General features: G+C 45.1%; 1 protein-coding gene across 1 annotated transcript; it reads left to right on the top strand.

The window, feature by feature from the left end:
* Window positions 1–3,301: 3,301 nt before the first annotated feature.
* On the top strand, window positions 3,302–6,252 carry LOC128691068 (uncharacterized). The gene is made up of 3 exons (XM_053779858.2): window positions 3,302–3,965; window positions 5,305–5,438; window positions 5,701–6,252. The coding sequence occupies exons 1-3, from the start codon at window positions 3,927–3,929 to the stop codon at window positions 5,831–5,833; spliced, it is 306 nt and encodes a 101-aa protein (XP_053635833.2). The 5' UTR covers window positions 3,302–3,926; the 3' UTR covers window positions 5,834–6,252.
* Window positions 6,253–13,980: the final 7,728 nt, after the last annotated feature.

Genomic DNA, 13,980 nt, shown 5'->3' with positions numbered 1-13,980 from the left:
ACGCCAGGGAAGCAGCTCACCATGCACACCAGAGAAGCAGCTCGCCATGCACACCAGAGAAGCAGCTCACCATGCACACCAGAGAAGCAGCTCACCATGCACACCAGGGAAGCAGCTCGCCATGCACGCCAGAGAAGCAGCTCACCATGCACACCAGAGAAGCAGCTCACCATGCACACCAGGGAAGCAGCTCGCCATGCACGCCAGGGAAGCAGCTCACCATGCACACCAGAGAAGCAGCTCACCATGCACACCAGGGAAGCAGCTCGCCATGCACGCCAGAGAAGCAGCTCACCATGCACACCAGAGAAGCAGCTCGCCATGCACACCAGGGAAGCAGCTCGCCATGCACGCCAGGGAAGCAGCTCACCATGCACACCAGAGAAGCAGCTCGCCATGCACGCCAGAGAAGCAGCTCACCATGCACACCAGAGAAGCAGCTCACCATGCACACCAGGGAAGCAGCTCGCCATGCACGCCAGGGAAGCAGCTCACCATGCACACCAGAGAAGCAGCTCACCATGCACACCAGGGAAGCAGCTCGCCCTGCACGCCAGAGAAGCAGCTCACCATGCACACCAGAGAAGCAGCTCGCCATGCACGCCAGGGAAGCAGCTCACCATGCACGCCAGAGAAGCAGCACACCATGCATGCCAGGGAAGCAGCTCACCATGCACGCCATATAAGCAGCACACCATGCACGTCAGGGAAGCAGCACACCATGCACGCCATAGAAGCAGCACACCATGCACGTCATAGAAGCAGCACACATGCACACCAGAGAAGCAGCTCGCCATGCACACCAGAGAAGCAGCTCGCCATGCACACCAGAGAATCAGCTCACCATGCACACCAGAGAAGCACCATGAAGCGCCATGCACGCCAGGGAAGCAGCTCACCATGCACACCAGAGAAGCACACCATGCACACCAGGGAAGCAGCACACCATGCACGCCAGAGAAGCAGCTCACCATGCACACCAGAGAAGCAGCTCGCCATGCACGCCAGGGAAGCAGCACGCCAGGGAAGCAGCTCACCATGCACGCCATATAAGCAGCACACCATGCACGTCAGGGAAGCAGCACACCATGCACGCCATAGAAGCAGCACACCATGCACGCACACCATGCACGCCATAGCACACCATGCAAGCAGCACACCATGCACGCCATAGAAGCAGCACACCATGCACGCCAGGGAAGCAGCACACCATGCACGCCATAGAAGCAGCACACCATGCACGCCATAGAAGCAGCACACCATGCACGCCATAGAAGCAGCACACCATGCACGTCAGGGAAGCAGCACACCATGCACGCCATAGAAGCAGCACACCATGCACGCCATAGAAGCAGCACACCATGCACGCCATAGAAGCAGCACACCATGCACGCCATAGAAGCAGCACACCATGCACGTCAGGGAAGCAGCACACCATGCACGCCATAGAAGCAGCACACCATGCACGCCATAGAAGCAGCACACCATGCACGTCATAGAAGCAGCACACCATGCACGCCAGGGAAGCAGCACACCATGCACGCCATAGAAACAGCACACCATGCACGCCATAGAAGCAGCACACTATGCACGCCATAGAAGCAGCACACCATGCACGTCAGGGAAGCAGCACACCATGCACGCCATAGAAGCAGCACACCATGCACGCCATAGAAGCAGCACACCATGCACGTCATAGAAGCAGCACACCATGCACGCCAGGGAAGCAGCACACCATGCACGCCATAGAAGCAGCACACCATGCACGCCATAGAAGCAGCACACCATGCACGCCATAGAAGCAGCACACCATGCACGCCATAGAAGCAGCACACCATGCACGTCATAGAAGCAGCACACCATGCACGCCAGGGAAGCAGCACACCATGCACGCCAGGGAAGCAGCACACCATGCACGCCTTAGACACAGCACACCATGCACATGCACTTAGAAGCAGCACACCTATGCACGCCATAGAAGCAGCACACCATGCACGTCAGGCACACCATGCACGTCAGGGAAGCAGCACACCATGCACGCCATAGAAGCAGCACACCATGCACGCCATAGAAACAGCACGCCATAGAAGCAGCACACCATGCACGCCATAGAAGCAGCACACCATGCACGCCATAGAAGCAGCACACCATGCACGCCGTAGAAGCAGCACACCATGCATGCCATAGAAGCAGCACACCATGCACGCCATAGAAGCAGCACACCATGCACGCCAGGGAAGCAGCACACCATGCACGCCATAGAAACAGCACACCATGCACGCCATAGAAGCAGCACACCATGCACGGCAGGGAAGCAGCACACCATGCACGCCATAGAAGCAGCACACCATGCACGCCTTAGAAGCAGCACACCATGCACGCCATAGAAACAGCACGCCATAGAAGCAGCACACCATGCACGTCATAGAAGCAGCACACCATGCACGCCAGGGAAGCAGCACACCATGCACGTTAGGGAAGCAGCACACCATGCACGCCATAGAAGCAGCACACCATGCACGCCATAGAAGCAGCACACCATGCACGCCATAGAAACAGCACGCCATAGAAGCAGCACACCATGCACGACATAGAAGCAGCACACCATGCACGCCATAGAAGCAGCACACCATGCACGCCAGGGAAGCAGCACACCATGCACGCCATAGAAACAGCACACCATGCACGCCATAGAAGCAGCACACCATGCACGCCATAGAAGCAGCACGCCATAGAAGCAGCACACCATGCACGCCATAGAAGCAGCACACCATGCACGCCATAGAAGCAGCACACCATGCACGCCAGGGAAGCAGCACACCATGCACGCCATAGAAGCAGCACACCATGCACGCCAGGGAAGCAGCACACCATGCACGCCATAGAAGCAGCACACCATGCACGCCAGGGAAGCAGAACTCACAGAATGGGCGATGTGTTAGTAACTTCTATATACCATTACGCTAACCTTACACAATGTCTATGATTTCTAGATCATTTATTCATATTTCTTTTGTTCTGACGTGGGTCCTCTGTTGCCATTCTCTCCTCACATAGTTTATATATAGTTCATTGTATAGTTACTGTTCTAGCCATTCAGATGTTTATAATTTTAATAAGAAATTATTTGAACTCTTTAAATTCTCAAAAATTTCGGTATCAGTAGCGGCATACATCGTGACAGAGAAAGGAAATTATTACAAGTAAAACGCTATAACATGGCGGCACAGAGTCAATTAGTTATGCTAGGTGAAGCAAGGACAAGGTTACTGGCCGCTGGTTCAGGCGCACGACACACACAGTCACCTCTCCACACAGTCACCTCTCCACACAGTCACCTCTCCACACAGTCACCTCTCCACACAGTCTCCTCTCCACACAGTCACCTCTCCGTGCTGTACTGGTGAAGTCTCGTGTCGTGTCATCCAATCTATAGTCGAGTTAAAAATTTATTTTAGCACTCATACAGTCTGACAATATTAACATGAACGGAGATTATGTCTTCATGTTAACTTATAATAGTGTTAGTACCATATCAATGACTTAGTGAAGTGATGCGATATAATTTACTATAGACTGATACTCTTGTGTCTCGTACCTGCACGTGAGTCACCGTGCTCAGAGGATAGCTGAGAGCCCTACCTGCACGTGAGTCACCGTGCTTAGAAGAGAGCTGAGAGTCCTGCCTGCACGTGAGTCACCGTGCTCAGAAGAGCTGAGAGTCCTACTTGCGCGTGAGTCACCGTGCTCAGAAGAGAGCTGAGAGTCCTGCCTGCACGTGAGTCACCGTGCTCAGAAGAGAGCTGAGAGTCCTACTTGCGCGTGAGTCACCGTGCTCAGAAGAGAGCTGAGAGCCCTGGCTGCACGTGAGTCACCGTGCTCAGAAGAGCTGAGAGTTTATCTACCAGACTTGGTGAGGACCACACATGTCGCTCAGTGTTGCTACGGTGCTGACACTGTCACAGGTGAGGTCATAGTGCTGACGCAGGTGAAGTTAGATTATTGATGCTGATTCAGCTGAGGCCATGGTGCTGACATAAGTAAAGCCACAGTGCTGATGCTAATTCAGGTGAGACCCCGGTGCAGTCTTATCAAGACTGATGAACTGATAACATCAACTCCAGGCTGAGGGACGGATTACCTCAAACTCCTGATCTTCATCCATTCTTCTCTGTACTGGACTGATAAAGCCACTGGATGGCGAAACGTGTCCACAATAAAGTTACGCAAATGTTGCATAAGTATCTTATTATATATCAATTAGGGATCTTTATTCCGAAACGTTTCGCCTACACATGAGGTTTCTTCAGTCGAATACAGAGAAGTCAACAGAAGTAGTGGAGATGCATAGATGATGTAATCAATAAATTACTCTCGATAAAGTAGTACTGAGGTGGTCAGTCCCTCAACCTGGACAAGAGTTCCGCTCTGTAGTCTGGAACAATGTTAAGATTGTAGACCGACGTATGTACATACAATCAAACAGAAATATTTCAATAATAGTGATACCCGACTTGACAAATGAAAATACCACTTACACTGAAAAAAAAAAAAACTTACAATCCGTTAGTGTTAAAACATCTCGTAAATCTACAAAAAATCAATCTAAGCCGTAAATGATCTTACATAAAATGACCAACCACTCAGATAATAATATAATTGAAAAGTAACTGGGGTTAGGATGGGGGGTTTTATTACACAGATAATCTTCGTGTTGAAACAACTTCAGATTCAAATTCAGCGTCCCAAATTAACATGAAATATTCATTTTTTTAATCATAGGTCAAACAAGTTGGGCAGCAAATCGATGGCAGGAATCACATTAGCCATCTTCCATATATTCTAATTTTCCCCTTGCTACATTTGTGTCAGCCAGGGACTACATTTGTGTCAGCCAGGGACTACATTTGTGTCAGCCAGGGACTACATTTGTGTCAGCCAGGGACTACATTTGCATCAGCCAGGGGCTATATTTGTATCAGCCAAGGACTCCAATTGTATCAGCCAGGGACTACATTTGTATCATCCAGGGGCTACATTTGTGTCAGCCAGGGGCTACATTTGTGTCAGCCAGGGACTACATTTTTATTAACTAGGGACTACATTTGTATCAGCCAGTTTATTTAAATTTAGAGCTCATTGAGAGCTGTGTATAGTTCCCTTTTTACATTCAGGTATTATTAACATTAAGAATTTTGTTGTTGGTGTAGATTACGAAATTTGTTTATTAACCATACCGTAATAGGACCCTATTTATGATATATTAAGGCAATCCAATGATGCAAAACTTTCTTGTGTGAGCAGCTGGTGTTTGTAGCGAATAGTGTATCTCTGGGGCTGCTGACTGGTGATGGTGGGAAGGACGTCGACGCTCCCTACCTCAGCTCTCGCCTCACACACCCACTCAAGAATTACCTCCAATTAACACACCTTTATAGGTCAGCCAGCTTTTTTTTTTTTTTTGTTATTCCTCGATATTTATAAGTGGTCAGTATTCCTAATAATGTTAGTAAAGTAATATTTTAAATTAAATTATTTTCCTGTTCTGGGATAAAAATTGCTCTTGAGAAGTTCACATTTTTCTCTCAGATTTTTTTTCCATATTAAGAAAACAATCAATGATGTGTTGTGTCAGTGAAATACCCTTTTTTAGCTACTAATGTGTATTTGTTGCTCATTGTTTTATGTGATGTTCAACAGAGAGGAGACTACGACCCAGCCAAGGACGGTGCGTCCTCACCTGCTGACACGTCCGTTACTGCCCCCGGACCCACGCCCACGTCAACGATCACACCCGTATTCTCTGCTTTACCTGCATTTCGTTCCTATCTAGCACATGGTTTATTGCATAAAAGTCAGCAGTATGTCCTAAACACCGTCACCCGCTTGGAATATGTGTACAATGAAGGCTGATGCATCATGATAATAGGAACCATTCAATGCCATGTATACCTGAAGTATACCTGGAGTATACCTAGAGAGTTTCGGGGGTCAACGCCCCCCCGGCCCGGTCTGTAACCAGGCCTCCCTGTGTAGCAACAAATGACATCTTGATACCTTCTATGACAGTGGTTCTTAATCTATTTTGGGTCGCTCTCTCAGTAGCAATAGATCCTCGTCTCCACGCCCCTGCCTTCCTTCGTATATATTTCTATATGTAAAAATTAAATAAAATCCTCTTTTTTTAAATAGAAAAACTGAGAAATTAGTTTTCATTCTCGACTTTATTATTTTTTTTTTAATTATTCAAGTTTGTTTAAGGAGCAAATCGCAAATTCACAATATATAAAATGAGGACATATTTAGTAAGATTTTTGACACTACTTTTGAGTTGCCAGAACCCTTATACGTGAACACGTACCAGAAAGAGCGCAGCAGTTTACTTTTAGTTTAATATGTTTATTATGCACCCCATACCCATCCTGTGGGCGGTAGTCAAAAGATTACAGAGGTACATAATGGGTCCAGGGACTGGACTCCAAAGTTTTGATAGCTGAGCAAGTTACAGAGGTAATGAACTCACAATTTACAAAGGTAATGAACTCACAATTTACAAAGGTAATGAACTCACAATTTACAAAGGTAATGAACTCCAGGTAGGTCTGGTCACAATCACAAAGGTATTGGTCACAAAGGTATTTGCAGATTACAGAGGTACGTAATGGGTCCAGGGACTGGGCGCAGCACAAGTCACTTTCCTCGCTCAGCTTGTTTCTGTATCCGGTCTTGACAGCAACCAACACAGAAAACGCAGCCTAAGATAAGATATCGTTCGGATTTTTAACCCCGGAGGGTTAGCCACCCAGGATAACCCAAGAAAGTCAGTGCGTCATCGAGGACTGTCTAACTTATTTCCATTGGGGTCCTTAATCTTGTCCCCCAGGATGCAACCCACACCAGTCGACTAACACCCAGGTACCTATTTGCTGCTAGGTGAACAGGACAACAGGTGTAAGGAAACGTGTCGAAATGTTTCCACCCGCCGGGAATCGAACCCGGGCCCTCCGTGTGTGAAGCGGGAGCTTTAGCCACCAGGCCACCGGGCCACCTCACAAAGATACGTGGATTTAAATATCTTCATAATTTGTAGAGCTTGATGCGAGACAAAGGGGTAAATATAAAGGTATTTAACTCAGAACATCTCCAGATCCAGAGCTTTGACGTCGTCCTCGGCTGAGTGGTTGAGCTTCAGCTCAAGGAACTATTCCTGCACTTCATCCGAAAATCAGCTACGTTACATTGGAATAAGTTCCTGATGAATTTCCATGCCTTGCAGTTTTTTATCCAGATCTGGAAAGTAGTGGATGAATTCCTCTTTACGCACAGTCATGTGAACGATGACTTGTTTTCTCAACATGGAATCATGCTAACCAGCAAGACAGCAGAGTCCAAGTTTGTGAAACAGTCTTGATCCTAGATTCGTTTTATTCCAGAGATCATTTTTGGCCACGAAGGCTCGAATGGTGTCGTATTGATCAATAATTTGATGTTCTTGACTTGCAGTTTCTTATTGATATCTAGCGCTTCGAAGAGGTATAAGGCAAACTAGACACAGTTGAAATTCTTCGGACTGGAGCATTTCATGGAGATCTTGCTTCTGCTGCAGCTCTAAAAATACTCCCACTTCTCCCAGTTAGTAAAGCCGCCAGACAGTGTTTCCCATCGAAAGCCATCGCACATTTATATAGAAAAGCAAGGCTTGATGGCCAGAGTCCATATTCATACACAGTTGTTTGAACAGGCGACTGGTTAAGGCGTTACTTGACTCACGAAATCGTAATGACACGATTGCAAACAAACCATACCACGTGCGGGACTTGAACCCGCGGCTAACGCGACGGTCTGGAGTTTTGAGACTCACCGCGGGTTCAAGTCCCGCCCGTGGTATGGTTTGGTTAAGGCGTTAGTTTAGATGACGCATTCTACCCTTGCCGGCGAGTCCCATGATTTTCCTCAAAGAAGTTCGTTACCACTTCGATGATATCAGTTGCTGTTGTAAAAAATTTTAGGGAATGATACAAAAGCATTTCTTTCTCCATACTGTCATCTGGCATAAAACAAACGTACATCAGCAGATGAAAATACTGAAAGGCATCAGTCATTTCATCACGTTGCATTAAAAAAAAAAACATAAGTAACCCTTATCTGGTTGATGGCTTGATCAACCAGATAAGGGTTGTCAATAAAGGATCACATTATACTGCATATGTGTTTATATTTCCAAGGAAGGGGGTATTGGCATCCCTTCAGCCCGTCAGCACTGAGGGGCCCAGCCCTTGGGGCAAGCATCTTGTTTACTTCCACAAGTAATTACAAGAAGATGTTTAACCAGCTTGTACCAGTCATACGTTATGCTACTTCTTTGCAAGAGACCAGTGTTGCAACCAATGTGAGTTAATGAGATTAACTAATCTCTGTACCACAAAAGGAAAGGTACAGGGAAACTTCTACCTCACTTTATTCACATGTGGGACATAATGAACTCTAAATGACTGAGACATAACAAGAAATCAAGCATTTGTGTTGCAAATTGTTGCAGTTTGGCAAGGGAGGCAAATCTGCTTGTATCAGCGAATCATTTATGTAGAGAGACGCCGAAGGCAGCGGCGGCTGGAGCGGGGCAGGGGCGATTAGATTGCTTTAAAATCCAGCCAGGGGAAACATTAATGCCGGGATAACAAACAAAGAACACTGATCCACGCGTTTTTGTGCATAAAAGAATCTCAAAGGACACAGCAGAACATTTACAGAGAAGTGTGAACAGCTTCTTTAGTGATATGACTGTTAATAAGAAACAATACTTAATGAACAGTGTGCAATGAGTGTTGCGAATTTCCTGACGGAGTATAACACAGTGTAACATTCGTCAAAGAACATGTCTGCTTCAATCAAGACAGAGGATAACCGGGTGCAACTACTGGTCAGCTACAAATACCCAGGTACGTCTGATAAACATGACAGGGGTAGGTCGGCTGCGCAGCAGATATCCAATTCATGTCTTACTTGACGTACCATTACCCGGTGATCCGAGGGCCATCGAGCCCACACCAGTATGTATAATTTCAGCAGTCAGTTTCTGAGATATGCTGAATAACACCTCCTAGGGGTAATTATACTTACCACTAATCTTAATAAAGATTAGTGGTAAGTATAATTACCCCAATTGTGGTTACATCGGCGACTCCAAGAACTTTCTGGAAGTGGCTGAGGAACAGTGTAGTCGTCATGAAGCTAAGTCTCATTACAGTTCACTTATTATATGACTTGCTTGTTTGTATGCAAATCTCCACAAACCCCAAGTTAGTATTCATTAATCTAATACAATGGAAATAAATGAGCTAATGTTAAGACATTTTTTCTATACTGTAATACGGGTTTTCAATATTAATCTTATATGAAATTAAGACACATGTGCAACATCTGGGTATCTTTATTGTAGACGTTTCGCCATCCAGTGGCTTTATCAATACAAATTCTAGGACATAACTTGAAGACAGTAGGACTATATACAGACGATGAGGTAATCAGTCCCTCAACCTAGGAGTAGGTGCGAAGAGCACCATAGTCGGGGTGCTCTTCGCACCTACTCCTAGGTTGAGGGACTGATTACCTCATCTTCTGTATATAGTCTTACTGTCTTCAAGTTATGTCCTAGAATTTGTATTGATGAAGTCACTGGATGGCGAAACGTCTACAATAAAGACACCCAGATGTTGCACATGTGTCTTAATTTCATCTTGTCGGTATTATATACCATTCTTGCACAACATTAAACTTATATGTAAGTTCGCTATTACTCAAAATTTATTTATCCTCATGATGTGAAAGTGATATTAGTTAGTTTGGAACTGTTCATCCAGATATCCAGCTGGTTGCCGAATCCCATGTTAAAATATAATCCTACCATATTTGAAACTGTCCAGGTTTTTCATGTATATTTTTCAGTTATTCACTTCTCATACTTTCATAGGTCTTTAAGTATTACTTTGCAGAAAAATACTTATTTTTAATACTGTATTTCCTAAAATTCTAGTCTACTCTTTCATTACCTTTTATATGGAAATACAAATTCAATTCGTTTAAATACAATAATTTATTAGTCTTTCCTCAACTCTCGCCATCTCCTTTCTTATTGTCTCAGATTAGAGACGTAACAAGCGAGTGCTGCTGTTGAACTATTACCTGTGACTCCACACCTCGTGATGGCTTCATAGGTAACCAGATTTCTTTTTTTTCTGCTTTCTTTCAACTTAATTTAAATGTCAAATCAATGACAGCCGCTTCTCAACCTTCTTTGGTTATATCACAAAGTCTCATGTCAGAGAAGTTTTCTTGTGAGCAAGAGTAAGCTGCCTAGTCATTCGTCAATTGTCAATATGCTATTTTTTTTGTCAAGTTAACAGGAGATTTGTGGATATTTAAAACTGGTTAAGTGGGTGTGGGCAATTCATGGTTGTACACAGCATGTGGTCTTAACTGTTGGTTAGACAATAAACGCAAGAAGATTGCAGAGCTAGTTATTAATAACTGTTAGTTAGTTTAATATGTTTATTATGCAGCCCATACCCATCCTGTGGGCGGTAGTCAAAAGATTACAGAGGTACATAATGGGTCCAGGGACTGGGACCCAAAGTTTTAATAGGTGAACAAGGTACAAAGGTAATGAAGTCACAAGAGACAAAGGTAATGAATTATGTAAGTAAATTTACTTACTTTTATACATAGTTACAATCATGAACAAATTATAAAGTAATGAGCAATTCACACGTCCACAGGTCACAACTGTAATGAGTTATTAGTGCAAATATTAATTGCTGGGTCTCACACACACATACACACACACACACACACACACACACCAGTGCTATTTTTGATATAAGCGAACGACATGATGGAAGGAGTAGACTGAAGTGTCCCTATTCGCAGATGATGTGAAGTTGATGAGAAGAATTAAATCGGATGAGGATGAGGCAGGACTGCAAAGAGACCTGGACAGGCTGGACATGTGGTCCAGAAACTGGTTTCTCGAATTCAACCCTGCCAAATGCAAAGTCATGAAGATTGGGGAGGGGCAAAGAAGACCGCAGACAGAGCATAGGCTAGGTGGACAAAGACTACAGACCTCACTCAGGGAGAAAGACCTTGGGGTGACCATAACACCGAGCACGTCACCGGAGGCACACATCAACCAAATAACTGCTGCAGCATACGGGCGCCTGGCAAACCTGAGAATAGCATTCCGATACCTTAATAAGGAATCGTTCAAGACACTGCATACTGTGTATGTTAGGCCCATACTGGAGTATGCAGCACCAGCCTAGAACCTACACCTGGTCAAGCACGTCAAGAAGTTAGAGAAAGTACAAAGGTTTGCAACAAGGCTAGTCCCAGAGCTCAGGGGAATGTCGTAGTAGGAAAGGTTGAGGGAAATCGGACTGACGACACTGGAGGACAGAAGGGCCAGGGGAGACATGATAATGACATACAAGATACTGCGGGGAATAGACAAAGTGGACAGAAATAGGATGTTCCAGAGAGGGGACACAGAAACAAGGGGTCCCAACTGGAAGCTGAAGATTCAGACGAGTCACAGGGACGTTAGGAAGTATTTCTTCAGTCGTAGAGTTGTCAGGAAGTGGAATAGCCTAGCAAGTGAAGTAGTGGAGGCAGGAACCATACATAATTTTAAGAAGAGGTATGCCAAAGCTCAGGAAGCAGAGAGGGAGAGGACCTAGTAGCGATCAGTGAAGAGGCTGAGTAGCTGAGAAGAGTAGCTGAGTCTCGACCCCTGCAACCACAATTAGGTGAGTACAATTAGGTGAGTACACACACACACACACACACACACACACACACACACACACACACACACACACACACACACGCACACACAGGAGTGTGCGCAGGAGGGATAGGGGAGACATGATAACGACATACAAAATACTGCGTGGAATAGACGATGCGGACAGAGACAAGATGTTCCAGAGATGGGACACAGAAATGAAGGGTCACTCTTGGAAGTTGAAGACTCAGATGAGCCACTGGGATGTTAGGAAGTATTTCTTCAGTCATAGAGTGGTCAGGAAGCGGAAAAGTCTGACGAGTAGTGGAGGCAGGAACCATACATAGCTTTAAGACGAGTTATAATAAAGCTCATGGAGCAGGGAGAGAGAGGACCTAGTTGCGTTCAGCGAAGAGGCGGGGCCAGGAGCTGAGTCCCGACCCCTGCAACTACAATTAGGCGAGTACAATTAGGTGAGTACACACACAAATAGGTGAGTACACACACACGCACGAGCGTACATACACTCGAGCACACGCACTCACACGTATATGAGTACACAGATACGCACACACAAGCACACACATACACATACATTTTTCATTTTTCACAAAACCGTATTTATATTTTAGGCAATATGCTTTCAAATTTATTTATTTATGTACAATTGACAAAAAATGAAAGTCTTTGTTTTAAACCTCAAAATCGTAGAAAAATAAATGGACAGTCACTGTTTTTCTGCGCATTCAAAGGTTTTATGATTTGTATTACATTACAAAGGAAATCGGGGATTGAAATTTGATTCTTTAACTTTTTTTTGTCATGTTTTCAAATATCAATTTACATCTTTTCTTTCTTTTCTGTTATATTGGGAGCCACATTCAAAGTCATCAGCTTGAGTACGAAAAAAAGGAAGTACCTGGACAATTATATTCAATACGGACCTGTGCTTCTTCAAGAAGGTGACAGAGAACTCTCCCAGTGCGTGATCTGCTTCAAGACTGAGCAATGATGGGATGCAACCATTTGAAAATAACTCATTCTAGTGTCGACAAATCCAAGGCGTTGTTTGAGGCGAGAAATGAATCCTGGAAGCGAGCTCAAATCGACAGCAGTGAAGCATTTCGCCAACAAATTTAAAACTTTGGTGAGGCATTCTACGAGGCTGCTCTCTTGATAGCAAAGAATAAAGAGAGCTAAACACTTTCCTTGTTGCGGCATAACTCGTCCTGGGAAAGGATAGTGCAAACAAGCGCTCGTATATCTCTCTATCAAAGGACACTGTTAAGCGAAGTCTTGAGTTTCTGTAGTTTATCAAGTGGTTGTGTGAATTACGGTGTTGTACACAGGCATTCCTTGTATCGTCAGACCTGCTTCTTCCTGCGTGCACTCAGAATCTGCAGCAATGAGTTTCTTGAGGAAGAATGCACTGTAATTGAACAAGTATTTTCTAAACTCCACTATCCTCGTCAATTCATCAGAGACTGCAAACGACGGGCATTAAACATCTTCAACACACCCAGAGAAGACACTGCCGAGAAGAGATACATAGTCCTCCCCACCAACTCCATTGCCAAACACGTTTCCAACATCTTTTCCAATACCTCATTCCAAGTATCTACCTCCACAACCACGACCATCAAGGACATTACCAGTGATAGACAGGACAAGCTTCCACTCTCTGCAGGGGTATAAATAATCCCTTGTAATGACTGCAACATATTATATGTGGGCGAAACATCAAGGGACCTCCAAACACGTATTTTAGAACACCAATACGCAAGCAGGTTTGACGATACAAGGAATGCCTGTGTACAACACCGTAATTCACACAACCACTTGATAAACTACAGAAACACAAGACTTATCGCCACAGAAGACAACACTCAATACCGAAGAATCCTGGAATCATCACTTATTTCTATATCCGACAACTTCAACCAGAATAGTGGATTCTAAAACATAGCTGAACCACTTGCCCAAAAACTTCTTCATCGCTATCCCACATAAGAACATAGGAATGGAAGAACACTGCAGAAGGTCTGCTCACAAACTTATCCAATCTCCCTTCCAAGCTACCCAAGATTTTAGACTCTATAACCCCACTCGGTACATCATCAGATGCAGCATTCTCCACCTGACCTCAGCATTCTGAACCTGACTATAAATACTCGCGTACCTTCCACCCCAGGTAGATC

The sequence above is a fragment of the Cherax quadricarinatus genome, chromosome 27, assembly GCF_038502225.1.
Source record: "Cherax quadricarinatus isolate ZL_2023a chromosome 27, ASM3850222v1, whole genome shotgun sequence".
Lineage (NCBI taxonomy): Eukaryota > Metazoa > Arthropoda > Malacostraca > Decapoda > Parastacidae > Cherax > Cherax quadricarinatus.
This window is presented reverse-complemented; position numbering and strand designations above follow the sequence as displayed.

Bases quoted from the DNA above. Each gene is read 5' to 3' on its own strand.
- LOC128691068 (XM_053779858.2), top strand. From the start codon at position 3,927: ATGTCGCTCAGTGTTGCTACGGTGCTGACACTGTCACAG. The intron at 3,966-5,304 runs GTGAGGTCATAG...TTGTGTGAGCAG, and splicing joins CGGTGCTGACACTGTCACAG to CTGGTGTTTGTAGCGAATAG. The intron at 5,439-5,700 runs GTCAGCCAGCTT...GATGTTCAACAG, and splicing joins CAATTAACACACCTTTATAG to AGAGGAGACTACGACCCAGC.